This window comes from Saccoglossus kowalevskii, chromosome 5 (assembly GCF_978046115.1).
Source record: "Saccoglossus kowalevskii chromosome 5, keSacKowa6.1, whole genome shotgun sequence".
In the NCBI taxonomy this organism is placed as follows: Eukaryota; Metazoa; Hemichordata; class Enteropneusta; family Harrimaniidae; genus Saccoglossus; species Saccoglossus kowalevskii.
Window position 1 is genome coordinate 42,127,982 of NC_140645.1, and position 24,721 is coordinate 42,152,702.

The 24,721-nt window shown below is 36.0% G+C and overlaps 1 protein-coding gene across 1 annotated transcript in view; it reads left to right on the plus strand.

Annotated features, from left to right (window-relative positions):
- LOC100366321 (proprotein convertase subtilisin/kexin type 7-like) overlaps positions 1-20,396 on the plus strand; it is a 42,337-nt gene extending 21,941 nt beyond the window's left edge. Inside the window, exons 6-16 of the mRNA XM_085499436.1 lie at positions 732-822; positions 1,254-1,308; positions 2,442-2,580; positions 9,760-9,860; positions 11,366-11,533; positions 11,698-11,908; positions 12,697-12,853; positions 13,570-13,664; positions 13,853-13,940; positions 17,230-17,347; positions 17,993-20,396. Coding sequence (XP_085355562.1) covers positions 732-822; positions 1,254-1,308; positions 2,442-2,580; positions 9,760-9,860; positions 11,366-11,533; positions 11,698-11,908; positions 12,697-12,853; positions 13,570-13,664; positions 13,853-13,940; positions 17,230-17,347; positions 17,993-18,448 — 1,679 coding nt within the window. The 3' untranslated portion in view covers positions 18,449-20,396. The remainder of the gene's footprint in view (positions 1-731; positions 823-1,253; positions 1,309-2,441; positions 2,581-9,759; positions 9,861-11,365; positions 11,534-11,697; positions 11,909-12,696; positions 12,854-13,569; positions 13,665-13,852; positions 13,941-17,229; positions 17,348-17,992) is intronic.
- Positions 20,397-24,721: the final 4,325 nt, after the last annotated feature.

Sequence of the window (24,721 nt, forward strand, 5' to 3'; positions counted from 1 at the left end):
GATGATGTGAAAGACCAATTTCCAATTCACTACCTGTTTTCATATTACCGGTATGCTTGAAATTTGAGTGTAAAAACTGGACATAACAAAGGTCATAGTGACATAGTTACATCAAAACTTTGTGTGGAATTCAACAAACACAGTATTATTTATTTGTTATGCTTAATAATTCAATGTTTAATTTTGTTTATAAGTAATTGTATGTCGATGCCACATTTGCTTTTTGAAAGTAATCAAATTACCGTAAAATTTCACCTACTCTAAAACTCAACCACCTAGTTATTTGGCAAATTTTTGTAATGTATTGACCTCCAAAATTTTGACCTCACCAGAAATTGCTCACTTATCTTTACTCAAACAATTTTGTTTATAGACATGACTTTCTTTAATTATTCTATTTCTCCAACTGTATATAACCCAACTTTTATATTTGTTGAATTTTTACTCTAAAAAATTTCACTGGCTGTAAATTTATCGTTATTTTGTACTCTAAAAACCTGACCGTTTTTCATTTAAAAGTGGTCGAAATTTTAGAGATTTTACGGTGATATATTTTTGCAGCAGATATTTGGTCTGTGCCTTTTAACAGTAAATGGAAACCAACTATCTTTCCATGACTTATATAGAGCATATAACTTGCAGACGAGCTAGGTGATGTGATTTACTCTGTACTCTCTCTTCCGGAATCTCAATCCATTTAGATAATCACTGTCTGGTGTGTGTTTTTACAGGTATACGTGCTTTAGATGGTCCAATGACTGATAGTTTAGAAGCCACAGCTTTCAATAAATTTATGCAGATTAATGATATATACAGTTGTAGGTAAGGGTCATTAGTGTACCATAAATGTAATTATTTATTATCAATGGTTTTTAATTTTGCTGTTTTCACTTATAGTGAAATTCTCTGAATTCAATTCACATGAAAAATTATAATTCTTATTTCTTTCTCCATGTGAATTTATATCAAAATTAAATACTAGTGAAAATTAATGGTTTTACAGTATCCATATTCTTCTCTATTGCTGGAATATAAGGATATGGGAAATACATTCTTGTCTGTTCTGTCGAGATTTTGGAAAAACGCTTCTTGTTTGATTGTTGGTTATTTGTTTTTCAAACAACATCACTACACTGTCATAAATTGCATATAGATGCTTTGAACAAGTTGAAATTTACAAATTCAAAATATATTTTTTTTTTGCTACCGATTGTATTGATTTAATAACATTATTTGTTTGTTTATTTATTTAGTTGGGGTCCAGATGATGATGGAGAGACTGTAGATGGACCTCATCCATTGGCAAAGGTATGACATCAACATCATATTATACTGTAAAACACTTTTAAAATGGCTACATGATCTTAATTTAGCGAAAAAGTGCTAAAAATCGTATTTTAAATAAGCGACATCTTGCACTAGGGAAATTACAGATTAGCTAAATTAGCTAAACTAACATGGTAGCTAAAAAGACATGTTTTATTTATTATTTTATAGTCTTTGGCGACCATGACCTTACATAGCCTTGAATTTTACATAAATACTGCCTACATACAGTCGTCAGCCAATCACCTACACAACATAATAACAGCAAACAAAAAAAAAGATTTACTGTAATGTTTTATTAATAACTTTTTTTTTTTTTTACTCCTGCCTGTTTTGATGACTTTGATGTTTACATTTGAATAATATAGAGCTTAGAATGTTCATTAGAAATCCAACAATTTTCATATTTTTTTTCAAATATTTCATTGTGGCAAAATAGAATAATTTTGTAGAACACAACATCAGCTGACCTAAGTGGCCCTAATATGACTTGATTGCCTGCTGACACTGTGGGGGCTTTTAGTCGGCGATGTGTTAATCTGAAATTACTTAATAACAACTATAAATAAGCTATTCACAGTCAAGCTGCTGTTATTCAAACATCTATGGTTCTATTCGTAATTTTAGATATTTGAAGGGCATGTAATTGATGAAATATTTTGAGAAGCCAAATCTTATTACTTGTATTATTTCCCAGAAAAGATAAAAATGGATGTCATTATAAATGTTTTAAAGTTGTTTCACCAAATTCTGTTTAATATGGTTCCCTTGCTGCTTACTGTGGAATACTTTATTTTTGCTGAATGATTATTTCACTGAAAATAAAATCCAACGAATATATACCTTTTTTCCTATATTTTACATTCAACTCCTCAAAAACTGGTGAAAATAAATTCCCCAATAGTCTATTCAGCGAAAATTAATTCCAGCTAAAATATCAACATGTGTAAAACACTTGGTTTGTTTACAGACACACTGCAGCGAGAGTGGTGCAGAATGCTTTAGCGATATGATACTTGATGAGTCAGCTAAACCATCATATCTTACGCTTATCTTATCTCGATCCCAGGAGTACAAATATTTGACGATCACCTGATTTTCATTCCATTTTGCAGGCAGCATTACAACATGGGGTTTCTGCTGGACGTAAAGGATATGGAAATATCTTTGTTGTTGCTAGTGGCAATGGTGGTCGCTATGAAGACAACTGTAACTTTGATGGTTATGCTAATTCTATTTACACAATAACAGTTGGTAGGTATTTGTAGATTTTTCTTTGTTCTGACTTGCAGACAATGTCCCAACTATAGATAATGTGCCAAATGCAGATAATGTCCCAACTACAGATAATGTCCCAACTACAGATAATGTCCCTACTGCAGATAATGTCCCAACTACAGATAATGTCCCAAATGCAGATAATGTCCCAACTACAGATAATGTCCCAACTGCAGATAATGTCCCAACTGCAGACAATGTCCCAAATGCAGATAATGTCCCAGCTACAGATAATGTCCCAACTACAGATAATGTCCCAACTGCAGATAATGTCCCAACTGCAGACAATGTCCCAAATGCAGATAATGTCCCTACTGCAGATAATGTCCCAACTACAGATAATGTCCCAACTACAGATAATGTCCCAACTGCAGATAATGTCCCAACTGCAGACAATGTCCCAAATGCAGATAATGTCCCAACTACAGATAATGTCCCAACTACAGATAATGTCCCAACTACAGATAATGTCCCTACTGCAGATAATGTCCCAACTACAGATAATGTCCCAACTACAGATAATGTCCCAACTGCAGACAATGTCCCAAATGCAGATAATGTCCCAACTACAGATAATGTCCCAACTACAGATAATGTCCCAACTGCAGATAATGTCCCAACTGCAGACAATATCCCAAATGCAGATAATGTCCCAACTGCAGACAATGTCCCAAATGCAGATAATGTCCCAACTGCAGATAATGTCCCAACTTCAGATAATGTCCCAAATGCAGATAATGTCCCAAATGCAGATAATGTCCCAACTACAGATAATGTCCCAACTGCAGATAATGGCCCAACTGCAGATAATGGCCCAACTTCAGATAATGTCCCAACTGCAGATAATGGCCCAACTGCAGATAATGTCCCAAATGCAGATAATGTCCCAACTACAGATAATGTCCCAACTACAGATAATGTCCCAACTGCAGATAATGTCCCAACTACAGATAATATCCCAACTACAGATAATGTCCCAACTACAGATAATGTCTCAACTGCAGATAATGGCCCAACTGCAGACAATGGCCCAACTTCAGATAATGTCCCAACTGCAGATAATGGCCCAACTGCAGATAATGTCCCAAATGCAGATAATGTCCCAACTACAGATAATATCCCAACTGCAGATAATGTCCCAACTACACATAATGTCCCAACTGCAGATAATGGCCCAACTGCAGATAATGTTCTAAATGCAGATAGTGTCCCAACTACAGATAATGTCTCAACTGCAGATAATGGCCCAACTGCAGATAATGTCCCAACTACAGATAATGTCCCAAATGCAGATAATGTCTCAACTACATATAATGGCCCAACTGCAGATAATGGCCCAACTTCAGATAATGTCCCAATTGCAGATAATGTCCCAACTACAGATAATGTCCCAACTACAGATAATGTCCCAACTACAGATAATGTCTCAACTGCAGATAATGTCCCAACTGCAGATAATATCCCAACTGCAGATAATGGCCCAACTGCAGATAATGTTCCAAATGCAGATAATGTCCCAACTACAGATAATATCCCAACTGCAGATAATGTCCCAACTACACATAATGTCCCAACTGCAGATAATGGCCCAACTGCAGATAATGTACTAAATGCAGATATTGTCCCAACTAAAGATAATGTCCCAACTGCAGATAATGGCCCAACTGCAGATAATGTTCTAAATGCAGATAGTGTCCCAACTACAGATAATGTCCCATCTGCAGATAATGGCCCAACTGCAGATAATGTCCCAACTACAGATAATGTCCCAAATGCAGATAATGTCCCAACTACATATAATGGCCCAACTGCAGATAATGGCCCAACTTCAGATAATGTCCCAACTGCAGATATTGTCCCAAGTACAGATAATGTCCCAAATGCAGATAATGTCCCAACTACAGATAATGTCCCAACTGCATGTAAGCCCTCTCTCAGTGACCCTGGTAACCAGTGACAACGGGTCTCCCTAACGTCACAGTAGAGGCACTCGAAGCAGACAAATTTATAACACAGGTTCGGGTTATGGCATGGACAGCTTCACCGATATTTACTAGTGCAAGGGAGGTGTATGACCAAACACACATGAAATAGTTTCTCACAAAAAATGATTTAATAAATAACAACAAAAAATTGCACACTGGCTAACTATACACAACATCAATATAAGTTAGCCTAAAGCAGCAAAAGGTATACAACAGACTACTTAGTAAATTCAAAATAGAAAATACTAAATGCCCAATTCAATTTCTCCTATCAGTAACAAGAATCCACTCAAAATTTACAACTTACTACAATGTCAGTAAGTATAGAAATTTAGTACTCTCCCTTTAACAAATAGGCCAAACATAAGAATAGTTAAAGGGGTCTACGTAAGATATACCACAGAACAATCTATGTTTAGTTCTCAATACAAGAATATGTAACAAACGCAATAGAAATACGGTTTATGCTCCCTAACGCTTAAACGCACAAACCCGTATAACAACAATTTTAGCCGGAATGGCCGAAAATGTAAAACAGAAAACTGAGCGCGCGGTACGCTGAATAGTGTGACGGAAAGGCCAAATATAAAGTCAGTCGCACAGACAATGAAAACGTCAAAACACACGATAAACGCTAAGTAACCAGATTCATTGAACAATCAAGAGAAAATGACTATAAATGCAACAAGTTATTCACTGAATCCGGTACTCCCGAAACTCTTCACTGATAGTGTACTCTATAGGGCGGTAAATTCAAAGAACGATAAAATACACTATGTCGTAACAAAAACTAAAATTATACGCTACAATAAAAACAACTCATACGGGAAAATTACTAAGGAACCTTAGATTATAAAACATATGGCATGCACTATCGAAATGGGTCCAACTGAAGTTTTATGGACACAGTATACGGGACTCACGTATCTTCAACGGCGGTTCTGTCGGTCCACAAACTTGATTTCTTCGTGCACAATAAACGATGCTTGAAAAACTTCAAAAGATCCGGAATTTCTGTCACATCCACGCTGAGTTTCTCTGCAGCTTGATTATTAACTTTCCGAGCACATAGTCCGTCAAAAATGTAGAAATATTCAAAATGTTCCGGAGACTTCTTGTCGCACGTCAGCTCACAACATCCGCCATAACAACCGCCTCCTCCGTCTCGCTCTTAGGTAGGCTCGTACCAATTGCAAGAAGGCCGGGGGACCAATCTAAAATCCCTGCAACTCTAAATATTTAAACCCTAACTACGAAATTTATATCATCTAAAATTATAATAATACTATAAAATAATACAACCCATGGAGCGAAAAAAACAACGCGCTGACACAATACAAAGTCATAAGCGGTGCGCAGCAAAACCCTCTAAAAAAAACAACTGGTCATGCCCTACGCGTGTTGAAATCATGACGTCACTCACATAGCAACTTTCCAAGACCAACTTGTCAACAAAATTCACGCCGTTCAGCCCATACTGCGTCAAATTAGAACACACTCATAAATTTTATAACACAAGAAAATTCCCTATCAAAATAGCATGATAATGAACAAAAGAAATACTGCTTACTCCTAGGAATATACAAGACAAATATATAAATAACTCAAAATATAAATATAACTCAAAAACTAGGTCACCAACATAATTTATACAAATTATCCTTGACACCAGAAAGATCTTCAAAACAAAACGCGCTGGTTAATACAACTCAATGCTGACTAAATAATAAAAATGAGGGTCTCGTTCACAATACAAAATGAACTACTCTAGGTGATTTTAACCCAATCATGTGTGGCCTACCTACACTAATATCCTCCTTTGAGGACAACAAATTAACCCCATGGGTCTAATACCCATTGGCGCAACTCGACAGAAGTCGTGGTTACATGCAGATAATGTCCCAACTGCAGATAATGGCCCAACTGCAGATAATGTCCCAACTACAGATAATGTCCCAACTACAGATAATGTCCCAACTGCAGATAATGTCCCAACTACACATAATGTCCCAACTGCAGATAATGTCCCAACTGCAGATAATGTCCTAAATGCAGATAATGTCCCAACTACAGATAATGTCCCAACTGCAGATAATGTCCCAACTGCAGATAATTGCCCAACTGCAGATAATGGCCCAACTTCAGATAATGTCCCAAATGCAGATAATGTCCCAACTGCAGATAATGTCCCAACTGCAGATAATGTCCCAAATGCAGATAATGTCCCAACTGCAGATAATAGCCCAACTGCAGATAATGGCCCAACTGCAGATAATGGCCCAACTGCAGATATTGTCCCAATTTTAGTTAAAAAACCTAACTCTGTGTAAACTCGATATAATGACTAATTTGATGTACCGTAAAAACTCCAAAATTTCGACCAGTCTAAAAATTCTGTCGTTTAGTTATTTGGCGGTTTTCGGTTTTTTATTTACCTCCAAATTTTTGTCTTCACTAAAAATTGCCGAATGATTTTTATTCGAAAATTGCGACCAGTTTTAGTTTTCCCCCAAATGAAAAAAAAAAAAACGATGTGAGCGTTCAAACGAGACCTTTCCCAAAGGCATGAATCCGGGTTTCTGATTGACTGAGAGATTTTTATTTTATTGGTAACGAAAATATATTCTAAATAAACGAAGTTTCAAATAAAAACGAACACAAAAATCTCGGCATGCTGCGTTTCAGAATTGTTGATTATTACTCAGTAGTGATTATAATAATGTACACAAAATAAATTTGTTGAATTGTTATGAAATACAAATAAAAGTCAACTTAGTTTCATCGTAAGCGAATGATTCCGGTCTCGTATAAACGTTTGATGCTGTAGGATATCTGCCATGTTCTCTTAGGTCAAGTAGGTCAAATCGCTAATTAACCAATCAAAAAGCTGGATGATGCCAACGTGTTCAAATTACCATAGCTTATATAAATATGTTAATGTTATTGAACGCAATGCGGAAAAGATTGATGTTGTAGTACGATCTTTTGGCTTGGATTTTGATGCGAAAACAGCATGATTTTTTTTAAATAAAAAAATTAGTTGTTTTTTAAAAAATAAACTGGGCATCTGAAGAATAATTTAACATTGTTCACAGTGATAGCAGCTCATTCTCGAAAGGAAGCTTACCCACTCACGCTAGTCACGATAAAAATCATACACGTGTACTCTTGAAGAGACGTCAATGACTACGGTAAAACTTAGACTCTATTTTAGCCGGCAGGATTGATTGAAATGTCCGAAAAATGACGCCAAAATACACCTTAAAAGTCCCATTTTATTTTCTTAAATCCCATTTTATTTTTTAATCCAAGGGCGAATTTACGGCAGAATCTGGTCCCTCAAATAAGGGACACGTGAGCTTTGATTCTAACCGGATACATTGCACTGGGTCGGGGAGATAGTTTGCTAAACTTCCATGTATCTTTTGTCCAATGGGTTCCTGTACTTCGAACATTCGCAAGTTTTCCTAGGTAGTGCGAGACAGCTTTGTCTTTTGACCTAATTTTGTGCTGACCTCTTCTCCGCGTCTTGATGTTTTGTTTTCCTTGTCATAATACTCACTGATTGATGACTTTGTTTTGATTTTGAGTTGTTTAGCCTACAACTCGGCCACGATCTTTACTTTTACCGTGAAACATGGGGAAGTTTACGTCAATTGACAGACATTACATTTTTTAAAAAACTAACGAAGCACACTGTCTATCATCCCCATTTTTTAGTCCCCGTTCGGACGAAGTCCGAAAACGACGACTTATAATTCGGTCTCCGTCCGTCCGTGTGTCCGTCCGGAGTCATATCTCAGAATCCCTTGGGCCGATTCCGTTCATTCTTTGCGTGTGCCTAGTACTTTATGTGGGACATATGCACATGCAGTGGTTTAGCGATTTGATTCAAAATGGCCGACTGGCAGCCATCTTGTTTTTTGAAAATGTTGTATTTTGGACATGCTTTGTCAGTTTTCATTTAAGCTTGGTACATAGATTATACATGTTAGGATACATGTCTATGATGATTTATTTCACAATTGGATCAAAGATGGCCGACTGGCAGCCATCTTGTTTTTTGAAAATGTAATATTTTGGACATGCTTTGTCAGTTTTCATTCAAATTTAGTACATAGATCATACATGTTAGGATACATGTCCCCGACCATCCGTGAGTTCCTGAGTCTGTCCGTCCGTCCGTGTGTCCGTGCGTCAGTCTGTCCGTCATATTTTAGAATCCTGTGGACCGATTCCGTTCATTCTTTGCATGTGCTTAGTACCTTATGTGGGACATATGCACATGCAGTAGTTTAGCGATTCGATTCAAAATGGCCATCTTGTTTTTTGAAAATGTTGTATTTTGGAAATGCTTTGTCAGTTGTCATTCAAACTTGGTACATAGATTATACATTTATTTCACAATTGGATCAAAGATGGTCGACTGGCAGGCATCTTGTTTTTGTTTTTTATGCGGTATCTTGGACGTGCTCTGTCAATTTTCATTCAAATTTGGCACATACATGTACTTTATACATGTTAGGATGCATGTCCATGACAATTTGTTTCAAAATCTGGTCAAGGATAGCCGATTGACAGCCATCTGACTTTTTGGCCTTACTACTATATTTCCACAATTTATGTACCATTTTCATTCGTATTTGGCACATCATACATATCAGTGTGTTTCATAATCAGATCAAAGATGGCCGAATAACGGCTGTTTTTATTTTGGCCATATTACTATGACACGAAACACGTGTTTTGATGTAAATAAACAATCTGTTGTATACGCCACTTGGAACTCAAGTTTCAAGGACACACTCGCGACAACCCCTCCGCTTTAATATGATGAGCACAAAGAGAACTTAACGGGGACTGTGTCATTTTCAATGACTTGTTCATTTGCTGATTTCTATTCTGAAAAATTTGACCGTCCGAAAATGCACTTTAATTTTGACTCTAAAAACACGTCACATTTCTAACACCAATTATTTAAAACCGGTCGAAATTTTGGAGTTTTTATGGTATTCATCTTTGGCTAAACATGCACATCAGAGTGCAACCACTACATTTCAACACATTTGGATCAAAGATGTGATAACATTGTGGCCTTCAAAACATTCGCATGCAATTATTAAAACAAAGTCGCAAGGTTTCAATAGTTGTGCTATGTTTTATTTTATAGGTGCTGTTGACGAGAGGGGTCACATGCCATTTTATGCTGAAGAATGTGCCTCAATGCTGGCAGTTACGTTTAGCAGCGGCCAAAGTCCACAGAGAAGTATTGTAAGTTTGTCAACAAATTAATTTCACATCATATACTGTACTCGACCGTAAAGCGCCCACCCCCCACTTTTGCGCAATTTTTATATTCGGGGTCACATTCGGCAAAGCGCCCACCCCTTAAAAATGCCACTTATTTGAAACTTGGTCTTTGATCATTGCTTAATGAGTACTGGTAATTGTTAGCGCCCACCCCTAAAAGATCATGGTTTTCTGAGTTGAGGACGCGGTTGAGTACGTTACATTTACCCCCACCTCCCCCTACTTGTAAGTAGGATATTTGACGAAAAAACATTATAATATAAGAACATCGCTAAAACTACTGACTGGCAATATAAATGCTACTACTGGTACGTGCTAATATTAAAAATAATAAATTGTTATTTTAAAACATGGCTGAGTTCATCGCCCGCTCACAAGAATTCACATCTGCATTTGAATAGTCATTGATACATACATCTATAAGTGGAAGGTAACATGATAATACTGGAACTTGGTTGGAGCTGAGTACTATGGCGAGACTTGAAAGGAAATAATCTCTATTAAAATTCTATGTTTATAACACCCTTTGACCCTTTCCCTCAAACAAAATGTTTTTTTTGGCGAACTTTGATGATTTACAAACACTAAACAGGTAACAATTAGCCAAACGTCATACATTCTTGCACTTTCTGAGGGAAAAAAAATCACTTGAAACTCAAACCCAAATTCTAAACTAATGTTAAATTATTGACATAACACCATATAAAAGTTATACAGCAATATGGTACATCACTAAATACAACTATCAACAACACTAAAAATAGTTTGCAAAAGCTATTATATTATTATAAGCTTAGTGTCTGAATTAAGGATAAATAACTGGATAAATATATAAATGTAAAATGAGCATTCTTAATCAAACTCTGGAAAGGTAATTTTGTGAAATGTTGTTTATATGCCTAAATCTTTGCATTTGAGCAATTCATTATGTTTATATTCAACACATATGAAAACAGTTTTATTGTATAAAAAGGACATAACACAAGAAGATACGTGTCCTATACCAGTGCCGTGCCGTGCCGTGCCGTGCCGTGCCGTGCCGTGCCGTGCCGTGCCGTGCCATGTCATGCCGTGCCGTGCCGTGCCGTGCCGTGCCGTGCCGTGCCGTGCCATGTCATGCCGTGCCGTGCCGTGCCGTGCCGTGCCGTGCCGTGCCGTGCCATGTCGTGCCGTGCCGTGCCATGTCATGCCGTGCCGTGCCGTGCCGTGCCATGTCATGCCGTGCCGTGCCGTGCCGTGCCGTGCCGTGCCGTGCCGTGCCGTGCCGTGCCGTGCCGTGCCGTGCCGTGCCATGTCATGCCGTGCCATGTCATGTCGCACCATGTCGCACGATCTGTTTAATACAAGTCCAATGCGATGTATGTAAAATGCATAGTTTATTATGCTTGTTTACACAACATCAATCAACTGTGTGAATCTTAATGACATGTTAATATGCTATTCAATTTATTATGTTATTATGGCAGGTCACAACTGATTGGACATTGGATGGAGGTACGGGCTGTACCATGTCACACACAGGGACCTCAGCTGCTGCCCCTCTCGCTGCTGGACTTGTTGCCCTAATGTTAGAAGCTAGACCATGTCTTACTTGGAGAGATGTACAACACATTATAGTGATGACATCAACCCTGGTGAGTTGACCACCCCTACTCTCTATAATAGTTTGAACCAAATCATTGACACTGACATTGAGTATGACACCTAATTCACCCTTGGTATTCAGCCCTGGCCCGTCCGTTCTCTAGTGGAACATTCCATATAACAATTGAATTGGCACATTTCATTATAATTACAGGTGGATGAAGGGAATTCAGTGTGGTTTGTCAATAAGGCAGGTTTTCATCACAGTCAGCAGCATGGTTTTGGATTATTGAATGGTTGGAGGATGGTAAATGCAGCGAAAGTCTGGCAGAATGTGCCGTGGATGACTTCATTTGCGACACCAACTATAACAGAGGAACAAAGTATTTCAGCTCAAACCAGTTCTCTGTTAGTCAGCCATGAAGGTGAGAATGTTCCCAATTTATGAATAATTTTACTCTTTGAATACTAGAATAATTCCTCCCCCACCCAAAAAAAACATGATCAAGACTTATTACATCAAGGTAATTACATCAATTTAGGGAGAGATTATTAAAGAAATTATTCAAAAATACCCAAATTTGTGCATATTGTGAAAAATATAGCATTGTGCACATTTCATTTCTTGTCAGCACATCCAAATTCTAATGATTGTTGTGGTTTTGCATTTGTTTGTGGGTTCATATTTATTAACACATGAATTCACAGATTTCCTTCTGTTCTAAATTACTGTGGGCTTAAAGCAGGGGAGTTATCCACCTGCGCATGCCTCAGATGGCCATATCGTGTCATTGTTTACAAACAAGCGTCTACCCATGAGCCTTTGCGTTCCTAATGTGTGTTGTTATCATCGCTTAGGACTCATTTCCCGCATATGCGCAGGTGACAACCCTCCCGCTTTAAGTAATTTTAATCATGGTCAATTCATGGTTTTTTTTCCAGAAATGAATGCAAATTCAGACCTTCAAATATTTCAGATTATAATCCCAAAATCTAAAGAAATCTTTATGAATCAACACAGAATGCAAATTTTAATTCCCATTATATATGTCCCCTATAGGTCACACATCCTGGTACTTTCATGGTACACTGAAAATTTTATTGTTTCTGAATATGTACCCTGTCATCATTAAAGTAGAAAAACAGAAAGTACCAGGATGTATGAACTTTAAGGGTCATACTGAGATTTTGACTTTGGTTTGTTTGTTTGCAGTTGCTAATAATGACGTAGAAGAGATTGAGTTGTATACATTGGAACACGTTCAGGTGATTGTGTCGCTATCGCACGCACAGCGCGGTGATTTAGAAATACGTCTTATCTGTCCAAGCGGTACTACTTCTGTTATAGCATCGAAGAGGAAAAAAGACACGTATGTTTATTTATATTGTGACCTGAATTCTCAATACATCAAATATAAACGTTACATTGCATCTTGCTTTATTCCGGTCAAACCATTTATATATAAAGTAATTCATATTTAGCTTGATGATTTTGACTCAACAGAATTAATATCTCAGCTCTTATTATGACAGACTGTTATTTTATAACTTTCCAGTAATGTTATTTAATTAAATTGCAAGTGCAAGTACTGACATACATAGCATTTTGTAACTGCATTCATATTCTATGTTTGAGGCAGTGATCATGTGACTGGGCTGTGTGATCATGTGACTGGGCTGTGTGATCATGTGACTGGGCTTTATGATCATGTGACAGGGCTTTATGATCATGTGACTGGGCTGTGTGATCATGTTATTCAATTAAATGGAATCCAATTTGCAACAATAAAATCTCTGAGTAACAGTCTAGTTTTTGAAGAAATAGCAAGAATTTACATAGCCACATGTGTTGTCATATAAAATGGACGAACTGAGCCAACCTGAAATTGCGCCCTCTATCTGTGTATAGCATGTAGCAGCGCATACCTGCCATGAATATATTTTATTGGCATTGATGGCAGGATTTGTTTAGTTATTTCTCACTGTTATATTAGCATAATTCAATAGTCACAGTTACACACCTTTTTAACCTAATGGTACTGTTCTATCTTAACTGAAGATGTTTCTTTTCTTTCTCATCATACAGCTCTGTAGCAGGATTTGTTGACTGGCCATTTTCTACTGTTCGATGTTGGGGTGAACGACCTGCTGGTATCTGGCAGCTTAAAGTGATTGATCATGGTATTGTAAAATTGTTTCTACTAATAATTAATAATAATACTAGTAGTGAGGTATAACGGTTTACCTCAAATGGTCATTTGCATATTACTCTTTCAAGTTCCACTAATTGTGGTACACTATTCATTGGAAACTGAACTTCTACAGTTCACCTATGACCTCAATTCATTATTTGCATATAACGTTTCCAGGTTCAACTAATAGTGGGATACTTCATCATTGGAAACTCAACTTATATGGTTCGCCTATGACCTCAAATGACCTCAGACTAAGAAGATAGTAAGTGCACATTTCTAATAAACTTTTTCAGTTGCTGTTTAAATCTTTTGGTTCATGCATCCATTTCTCTTTTATTAGCTCCGCTGTTGACTTTGTCGAGCGGAGCTTATCATATGAGTGATTGTCCGTCGTCGTCCGTGTCAATGTTTTACTTTTTCGACTTCTTCTTGAAAACTACAAGCCTGAATGCTTTGATACTTGGTGTATATGTACCTTGGGTAGACCTCTCTTAGGTTTGTTCATTTCATGTTGATATCTTCAATTCTCTAATTTTGGTGAATATTTTTGTCATTTTTGGTAAAAAGTGATATTTTCGACTTCTTGTTAAAAACCGCAAGTGCAAATGCTTTGATATTACATATATAGGTACTACATGTGGACCTCTCTCAGATTTGTTCATTTTGTAATGATATCTTTAATTCTCTAATTTTGGTGAATATTTTTGTCATTTTTGGTCAAAAGTGATATTTTCGACTTCTTGTTAAAAACCGCAAGTCCAATTGCTTTGATACTACATATATAGGTACTACATGTGGACCTCTCTCAGATTTGTTCATTTTGTGATGATATCTTCAATTCTCTATTTTTAGCTCCGCTGTCGACTTTGTCGAGCGGAGCTTATCATATGAGTGATTGTCCGTCGTCGTCCGTCGTCCGTCGTCCGTGTCAATGTTTTACTTTTTCGACTTCTTCTTGAAAACTACAAGCCTGAATGCTTTGATACTTGGTGTATATGTACCTTGGGTAGACCTCTCTCAGATTTGTTCATTTCATGATGATATCTTCAATTCTCTAATTTTGGTGAATATTGTTGTGATTTTTAGTAAAAAGTGATATTTTCGACTTCTTGTTGAAAACCGCAAGTGCAATTGCTTTGATATTACATATATAGGTACTACATGTGGACCTCTCTCAGATTTGTTCATTTTGTAATGATATCTTTAATTCTCTAATTTTGGTGAATATTTTTGTCATTTTTGGTAAAAAGTGATATTTTCGACTTCTTGTTGAAAACCGCAAGTCCAATTGCTTTGATATTACATATATAGGTACTACATATCGACCTCTCTCATATTTGTTCATTTTGTAATGATATCTTCAATTCTCTAATTTTGGTGAACATTTTTGTAATTTTTGGTTAAAAGTGATATTTTCGACTTCTTGTTGAAAACCGCAAGTCCAATTGCTTTGATATTACATATATAGGTACTACATGTGGACCTCTCTCAGATTTGTTCATTTTGTAATGATATCTTTAATTCTCTAATTTCGGTGAATATTTTTGTAATTTTTGGTAAAAAGTGATATTTTCGACTTCTTGTTGAAAACCGCAAGTGCAATTGCTTTGATATTACATATATAGGTACTACATGTGGACCTCTCTCAGATTTGTTCATTTTGTAATGATATCTTTAATTCTCTAATTTTGGTGAATATTTTTGTCATTTTTGGTAAAAAGTGATATTTTCGACTTCTTGTTGAAAACCGCAAGTCCAATTGCTTTGATATTACATATATAGGTACTACATGTCGACCTCTCTCATATTTGTTCATTTTGTAATGATATCTTCAATTCTCTAATTTTGGTGAACATTTTTGTAATTTTTGGTAAAAAGTGATATTTTCGACTTCTTGTTGAAAACCACAAGTCCAATTGCTTTGATATTACATATATAGGTACTACATGTGGACCTCTCTCAGATTTGTTCATTTCATAATGATATCTTTAATTCTCTAATTTTGATGAATATTTTTGTAATTTTTGGTAAATAGTGATATTTTCGACTTCTTGTTGAAAACCGCAAGTCCAATTGCTTTGATATATTATACATATAGGTACTACATGTGGAACTCTCTCAGATTTGTTCATTTTCTAATGATATCTTCTGTTCTTTAATTGCTATGTGCATTGCTAACAGCGGAGCTATCTCAGCCGACAGGCTGCTTGTTGGTGAATATTTTTGTCATTTTTGGTAAAAAGTGATATTTTCGACTTCTTGTTAAAAACCGCAAGTCTGATTGCTTTGATATTACATATATAGGTACTACATGTGGACCTCTCTCAGATTTGTTCATTTCGTGATGATATCTTCAATTCTCTAATTTTGGTGAATATTTTTGGAATTTTTGGTAAAAAGTGATATTTTCGACTTCTTGTTAAAAACCGCAAGTCCAATTGCTTTGATACTACATATATAGGTACTACATGTGGACCTCTCTCAGATTTGTTCATTTCGTGATGATATCTTCAATTCTCTATTTTTGGTGAATATTTTTGTCATTTTTGGTAAAAAGTGATATTTTCGACTTCTTGTTAAAAACCGCAAGTCTGATTGCTTTGATATTACATATATAGGTACTACATGTGGACCTCTCTCAGATTTGTTCATTTCGTGATGATATCTTCAATTCTCTAATTTTGGTGAATATTTTTGGAATTTTTGGTAAAAAGTGATATTTTCGACTTCTTGTTAAAAACCAATAGTTCAATTGCTTTGATACTACATATATAGGTACTACATGTGGACCTCTCTCAGATTTGTTCATTTCGTGATGATATCTTCAATTCTCTATTTTTGGTGAATATTTTTGTCATTTTTGGTAAAAAGTGATATTTTCGACTTCTTGTTAAAAACCGCAAGTCTGATTGCTTTGATATTACATATATAGGTACTACATGTGGACCTCTCTCAGATTTGTTCATTTCGTGATGATATCTTCAATTCTCTAATTTTGGTGAATATTTTTGTCATTTTTGTTAAAAAGTGATATTTTCGACTGTAAGTCCGATTGCTTTGATACTATTCATATTGTTCATTTTCTAATGATGTCTTCAGTTCTTTAATTGAAATGTGCATTGCTAACAGCGGAGCTATCTCAGCCGATAGGCTGCTTGTTATTATACATCTAGTAATAGCTGCAATAGGATTTTCGCATTCCATAAAAACGCTGATGTTCAGAAGTGAAACCAAAAGTTCACACCAAATTTACATTTACACATTTGACCGCTTTCAGGGAATGCGCTGGTAATCATGTGGGTGAAAGAAAGAGAATCTTGGCAGACAAAGATCAAACAAACTTTTTGGTGTTGTTTCACTTTAAGCAGAAAAAACATGCATAATAATGAGTTTATCACATAATCCCATAAAGTATGCACTCAGGTGCTACTGGATCACACCACGTTTCGAACAATATTGTTGCATACAATATGATAACCGCATTACTGACTCGGATGACTGTACTTATAATTCCCAGCAGATAATAATGATAATTGTTGTTTTGTTTGCAGCGAGGTTGAAGATGCTATGTCAGGTGACTACATCCATTTAAATGAAACCCGTCCCTGTCCTCCTCCATCCCCTGTGGCTTATGACGAGTCAACACTTACGTCGCCAAGAACACTTAAGGTAAAACCATTTTGCAGCACCATATTCTATATCACATGTGATGCATTACCTGAAGTAATTGCGTAAAGAGTCTAATTTTACTAACACCCTTAAAAAACTTCCATATTGCTTCTTTTCCAGAGCAACCACTTTTATCATTTTAATCTTGATATGTCATTGTGGAATTTGTGACATTTATTAAGTTTTGTTACATCAATTACTTTGAAGGAAAATACATGTTATTTTTTTAAAAGACAAAGTTGTTTTAATTTGTGGATCTTTGAGAAAGTCACAAATTTTTATTAAATTATCAAATGCTTTGAATTTCTCGGCTGTGATCAGTTGTATGCTTGACTCTTTGAATTTTGCTCTCCTTTAAAGTGGGAGGGTCATCTGCGCACACACGGGAAATGAGTCCCAAGCGACGATAACACACGTTAAAACGCAAAGGCTCATGGGTAGACACGTGTTTGTAAACAATGACACGCTATGGCCATTTGACGTATGTGCAGGTGACGATTCCCTCAATCTAAGAACAAATCCAACAGCAGACATATTTTCTTGGTACCATGTTTTATTCAGTGCTGTAGGTTTGACGCATGCGCAGGGGATGACTCACGTGCTTTAACTTTGCTGTAATTACAATAACCTGTGTATTCTTTTCAGGTATTGTGCTTGATTGGGGGATTTGCTCTCTTTATGTCTGTTTATTACACCGTGGAACAAGCATTTTTTAACAAAGAAGACAAAGAAGAGATGTCCAGATCATCAGAACAAACTGAACAAACTCCTTTATATCAACCAGTGAGAAGTGAGGAAGACACTTTGGATAATGTGCCACCATTTATTGATGGGATACCTTTAGAAACTTTGCATCTATCACCAGAAGAAATTGAGTTGAATTATTCACTTGGAACAAACAGTGAGAATATTACAATAGAAAATGAAACAAATTTGACAGTTTCACTGCCAATGAGTGCATCTGCGTCTAGTCAAAGTACAGATGAAGACACAATATTTGAAAGAGATACGTTGTTTCCTATAAGAGAAACACCACAGGCGCATAATCTTGTGGAACATGATGAACAAAGTACAGCTAATGGAAACAACATCACCAATTAATAAAGCTTAGCCATTTACTGAAATGTAAGCACTAACAATTAAACTTTTTTCCCATCCATATGCAACTTCGATACGAATGTGTTGCTGAATATACTACAATAGTTTGACGAACTTTGGTGCTGTAAATGTAACATAGTCTTCCAATTATTTCCTCCAATACAATGGAAATATTTGAAATTACTTTTTAGTCTGTAAACTAAACTAAATTATTTTAATTGTAAGGATAGAATCATGTGTATAATTAACGGCAGAGCTGTTTTTTTGTGTTTTTTATTTAAATTTAATTTATTTCCGTTTTATTCTTTGGGCTGGTAGATTGTTTATTATGTTGCTGTGACTGCTTATTTCGCATGATTCAAAAAATAAACCTTACACAACATCATTGGCTTGACGATTTTTGTTAATTCAAATAAAATATGAAAATTCTGTCGCTAATTTTCTATTTACAAATGTTTCATCGGTTTTGGTTGGTATAATGAAGTGATATGAGGATTTATTATTACCATTATTGGCAATTGCAGCATTTCATGTGTTATATAGGTTTCATTCGATCTATTGTGTAAACAACATTGTTTATACAAACTCCAAACCCTTCTTCTAATTAAAAAATACATGAGACAGATTGTCACTATTGCCATTAGCCAAACTATGTAAATTCAACAGCAAGAATTGGACATTGAAATACTTAATTAGGTCCAGACTCGTACTATTGAATTAACAATATCGGCATGGTATATCAGTTATAGTTGATGAAGTTTTTGATGCAAATACTTAATTTCAATGTATCCTTATAATCCCAGCAGTGTCGTTGAATCAGGGGAATGAAAAAAAAAATCATACAAGTCAACTTTATTTGTATATGACTGTGATTATCACTCTCAGACATGTGATGTCATCATTCTTTGTGGTTCAGTGCGAGTGATGTCATCATTCCCTGTACAAGTGATGTAATCATTCTTTGTGGTTCAGTGCAAGTGATGTCATCATTCCTTGTATAAGTGATGTTATCATTCCTTGTGGTTCAGTGCAAGTGATGTCACCATTCCTTGTGGTTCAGTGCAAGTGATGTCATCATTCCTTGCACAAGTGATGTTATCCTTTTTTGTGTTTAACAATCATCATGAAATCATGTAAATGGGTGAGATGCATTGTGGGATTACCATATGCCATGAGTTTCTGAGCGAGTACTTTTACTGAATGTTGTTAAGAAATTGTAGAAATAAATGGTAAAATGGCATCGCCAAAAATTATATTCTATAAATGAAAACAAATAATCATTTCAATAAACAATTTAATCTTCAGTTTTCACTCATGTGCAATAACTTTTAAAAATAAAAAAAGTTTCTATTTTTAATTTTCAGCCAAGTAATTTATAAAGAATATATAAGGCAGAACCTGAATAATGTATAAACTATAAATAGGATGGCCCTAGAGTATGAATATTTTTTCAGTTGTATGCTAATCTATATTTGAAAGAATCTTAATCACAGACGAATTATGAATTCTGTTTTATCTAATTTGCATCTACTTAGTGAATTCCCGATTTTGTTTTCCTTTGTGTTGTAGTGCCCTCTATAGTTGTATTGATATATTTGATATCATGTCTGTAGAGGGCGGTATTTTCAATAACGGTAATATCCTAAATGATGGCTTAAGTGATATGCATATAATTTTGTTAGTGTTATGTTTTTATTTCAACTGTTTCCTCTGAATGGTTGCATATTTACAGAATTTGTCATGGCTGGACTATAGCACAACATGTTTACACGGCGGTTATTTTATGGGTTTTACGGGTGGGAAATAAAAAATGTCATTTATTGACAAATGTACAATCAATTTTTAAAAACACATTTTTTCTAAATAACTGAATTCTTTTGAAATGAGAGATGTATTTTTTCTTTCTGCTCATAAATATTTTACAATAAACTTGAGGTAGGAACACTATAAATGTCTTCCAGTATCTGTACCACAACTGCTGACATTTTATTTCAAGATCTTTTGTCAGCTTGCCTTCCCCCTCCCATTGCACTGTAATATAAAGGAAAAGAAGTTTCTGATTTGGCAGCTTATTTTTGAAATTGTCTCGTATTCCCTCTAATATATACTGCTGCATGACCTTTTCACCGCTATTTTTGTCCCAATCCTATGAAGGAAAGTGCAGACTATAAACAGGACTATTTTGTGAATTTGGTGGTAAAAAGGATGAAATAACAACTGGATTGGTGTGTGCTGGTGGAAACAAATCAGATATGTAAAAAATAGTTACAACTGATGTTCCCCAAACATGTATCACTCAATTATGTCTATCTTGTGCATATCTTTCCCAATTCTAACCATCTCCCATCTCTACAGATAGGGCAAAACTGAGGAGTGATCTTTCTAATAATGTCAGAAGTCCATGGAGTTGAAGTTGGATTTTTGGTAAACTAAGTCTGAAATTAAAAACATTTTTTAGGCTTTTATCTCCACGCTATCACGGATGTTGTTTTTTTTGGAAAGATTTTGCTTTATTCTAGATGTCAAATGACTACACAACCACTTTCTGTAAAACCATATATTTTCACTTGCATTTAATTTCTCTGTTTTGAAGTTCACCAACTTGTCATAAAAACAATGAGTTATATTGTTAAATTACATGTTCATGCGGATTTAATTCAGCGGATTTAATTATCAGCGAATTTATCGAAATGAAAAACCAGTGAAGAATTAATGCGTTTACAGTACATTCTTTTACCCGAGAACTTCCATGACATGTGACCACTGCCAGTAAAACAGCAGGTGTTCTGTGATAGCAAGATTCCCTTGAGGTACATACATACCTATTTCACTGAGTTTACTGTGATCTCCTGCTACTTCGTATTTCTAATGACGACTTGTATATGGTCAGTGCGATTCTGTACAGCAATCATTTCGGAACTTTACCGGTCTAACTGCATGTCTCAAGATTCATACACCACTGTGTTGAATATTGTCATAAGACCTTTTGGCGGCGTGTTCTTGTATATAATTGGTTATGAACATTGGAATTACGTTGCTAATGTTGAATTAAATTTTACTGAACCACTGTTGACGTAATCCTGATGTTACTTCATCTGGTTGATAGCTGTATTTTCTAATACTGTAATGATTTGTTGTTTGATACTGAATATTGACAATCATATAAGATTTTGATTTGAACAAAATAATGTTTCCTCAATAAAAAAAACACAGAAGTGTATGCATGTACATCGATTGTGATTGCACATACCGAAACAATCAGCTAATACAATATACTAGTAGCTTTCTCATAAATCGCACCCTCTAGTGATAAAGCGACTCTATGACTCAAATTGGTGACACAAAGTCCATTCTAATTGAGAGTATCGTTTCAATCTGTAGTCTTCCAGCAATAGTGTTATGTTTTTTAAAGATGTTATTATATTCAAGTTCATGTAAGACTACACAACCATACACAATGACCGATTTGAACGACATTGTCTTCAGCCAATACGTCATTTTGACGTCACGGAAACGATCCATCATGAGAGGGCGCGATTTATAGGAACGGTGTATCAGATTGTTTACCAAACTTAATTCGAGTGGCACAAAAACAAACTTTTCACTGGTGGCGTACTACATAGTTGGTTTCGCCATGTAGCTAAACAAGATAGTGACTTCATTGCTTAACTTGTATGCGGGGCGAACCATTTTGGAATCACTCTTCTTCTATACTGACACAACAAGCAAAATGTTAACGTCGAAATGCTGAGAAACAAAGTTCTCGACATCACCCAAGCAGTTCTCACAATTTATAATAAAGTATTTTGTTTTCACTCTAATGAGATGTGATAGTGGTGACCTATATTACCAGGTTTTCAAGTTGTTATTTACTTGCGTGGTTCTCAATCTCAGACCAACAGTTCCAATGATTGATCACTGTGTCAGAGGTCAATAGGTTGTATTAGTCACTAAACCTGGTGATGAAAGTCTTAGTAATGTCAGTATCACCGCACTAGGTAACCCATACACGTGTATCGATATGTTTGTATAAACGAGATGCAAACGAATTCATTAGCACGTACGCGCGTTCAACAACTTGACGATATAGTAAACTGTGCAAATTACTTTTCACTTTTACTAAGTCTTCAACCAGATTGTTTTTGATGATGGTATGTTGTTGTAAAAGCACGTGTACGCTTTTCTGTCAAATGTGTTTGGGGTATTTTTTATCTGTAATTTCTGTTTTTATAACCAGATTATATCGTTTACAAATCTACCACCCGCCCCTAATATTATTTTGGTACATTCCTTAGACCGTTGCTCTAATAACATATTTATTTCAGGAATGCATGATATTTTGTTTGATTACAAATTGAATGCTCGTTCCAAGCATATGGTCGCTCCTGTGGTTCAAAATTCTCGCATACCAAAATTGCGCCATCATACGACCACAACAAAACATATATTTGCGGAATATGGCGAATTTAACATTTACCAGCCAGATCGTGACGTCTTAGTTTTGTATCCAAAGAACAACTTTAGTGACAAGACTTTCAACGAATTGCAAATAACAATTGGCGAATTCGACCACATACTCGGACACGATGTCTCGACGTGACAGTGAATGCTGCAAACGTCTAGTGTACATGCAATTAATTATCTTCTGGACGAGTTTTCATTTTTCTATCACATTGACATCATAAGGTGGCATGATCTCAGTGGATTATGTCAACACAATCAAGACGGAATAGTCACAGATGCTAGATTCAGCTTAGGTGTCTAGATTATACTTTTATTACTTTTAAATTAAACCGTTGAGCTTTTTTAAAGATGCGTTTTTTAATAACAAAGTCGTGATGTGATGTGACATGACATGTTCGTATTGCCGAAAACTTGTATGCTACGAATGGTGGAAACTTTTCACCAAGCCTTGTTTTGCCGAAATGAGTCTCGCAAAGAAAAAACAACAACGATCCGTTTCCGTGCTATTTTCCGCGCACTGACTGAGTGTGTCGCTGGTGGCATGCCCGCGAAGCCCCGAACTGATTCGCAAAACTCAGTGGATACTTGGCGAATGACATGCTTCATTATAAACTGTTGTGTTTTTACTTTGATAGGTTCGATTTAGAGTGCGATTCCATACATTACGGTGTCACACATTAGTAAGTGAAAAAGTCAAGCTTACTACTAGTTTCGTCCCCAATATAGGACAGTCAGTGCACCTTTTTAACTTTTATTCGGGTGAACATTTTTGAACCACTCTTCGTCTATACTGGTGTCACGGAAACGATCCATCATGAGAGGGCGCGATTTATAGGAACGGTGTATCAGATTGTTTACCAAACTTAATTCGAGTGGCACAAAAACAAACTTTTCACTGGTGGCGTACTACATAGTTGGTTTCGCCATGTAGCTAAACAAGATAGTGACTTCATTGCTTAATTTGTATGCGGGGCGAACCATTTTGGAATCACTCTTCTTCTATACTGGCACAACGCGCAGAATGTTAACGTCGATATAGATGAGAAACAAAGTTCTCGACATCACCCAAGCAGATCCCACAATTTATAATAATAATATCTTAAGTATTTTGTATCACTCTAATGAGATGTGATAGTGGTGACCTATATTACCAGGTTTTGTTATTTACTTGCGAGGTTCTCAATCTCAGGCCAATAGATCCAAATAATTGATCAATGTGTCAGAGGTCAATAGGTTGTGTTAATCACTCAATGTTACCTGTATCCTGGTGATGAAAGTGTTAGTATTGTCACTATCTAGGTCACCCATACACGTGTATCGATATGTTTGAATAAACAAAATGTAAACGAACTCGTGTGCACGTATCCCAGGGGCGGATCTATATTACCGAAATCCTGAGAGTTGTACGCTACGAATGGTGAAAACGTTCACCAAGCCTCGTTTCGCTTGTTATGCAAAAAAGATACTCGCACAGAAAAATAATAATCAAAAAATGTGCGTGCTAATCTCCAAACAGTGACTGAGTTTGTCGCTGGTGGCGTGCTCGCGAAACTTCGAAGTGATTCGCCATACTCAGTAGCAGCTAAGAGAACAGCATGTTGTCGTTTTGTTACTTTGATAGGTTCTATTTAGAGTGTGATGTCGTACATTATGGTGTCACATATCACTAATTGAAAAAATCAAGTTTACTAATTCTACCTCTCCCAATAAACGATGGTAGTATACTAATTTAGGTTCAGACACGATTTGAGATCGTTCCTAATAAAAGACCAATGCACCTACTACTACGACAACTATTTTATGTAACCATGA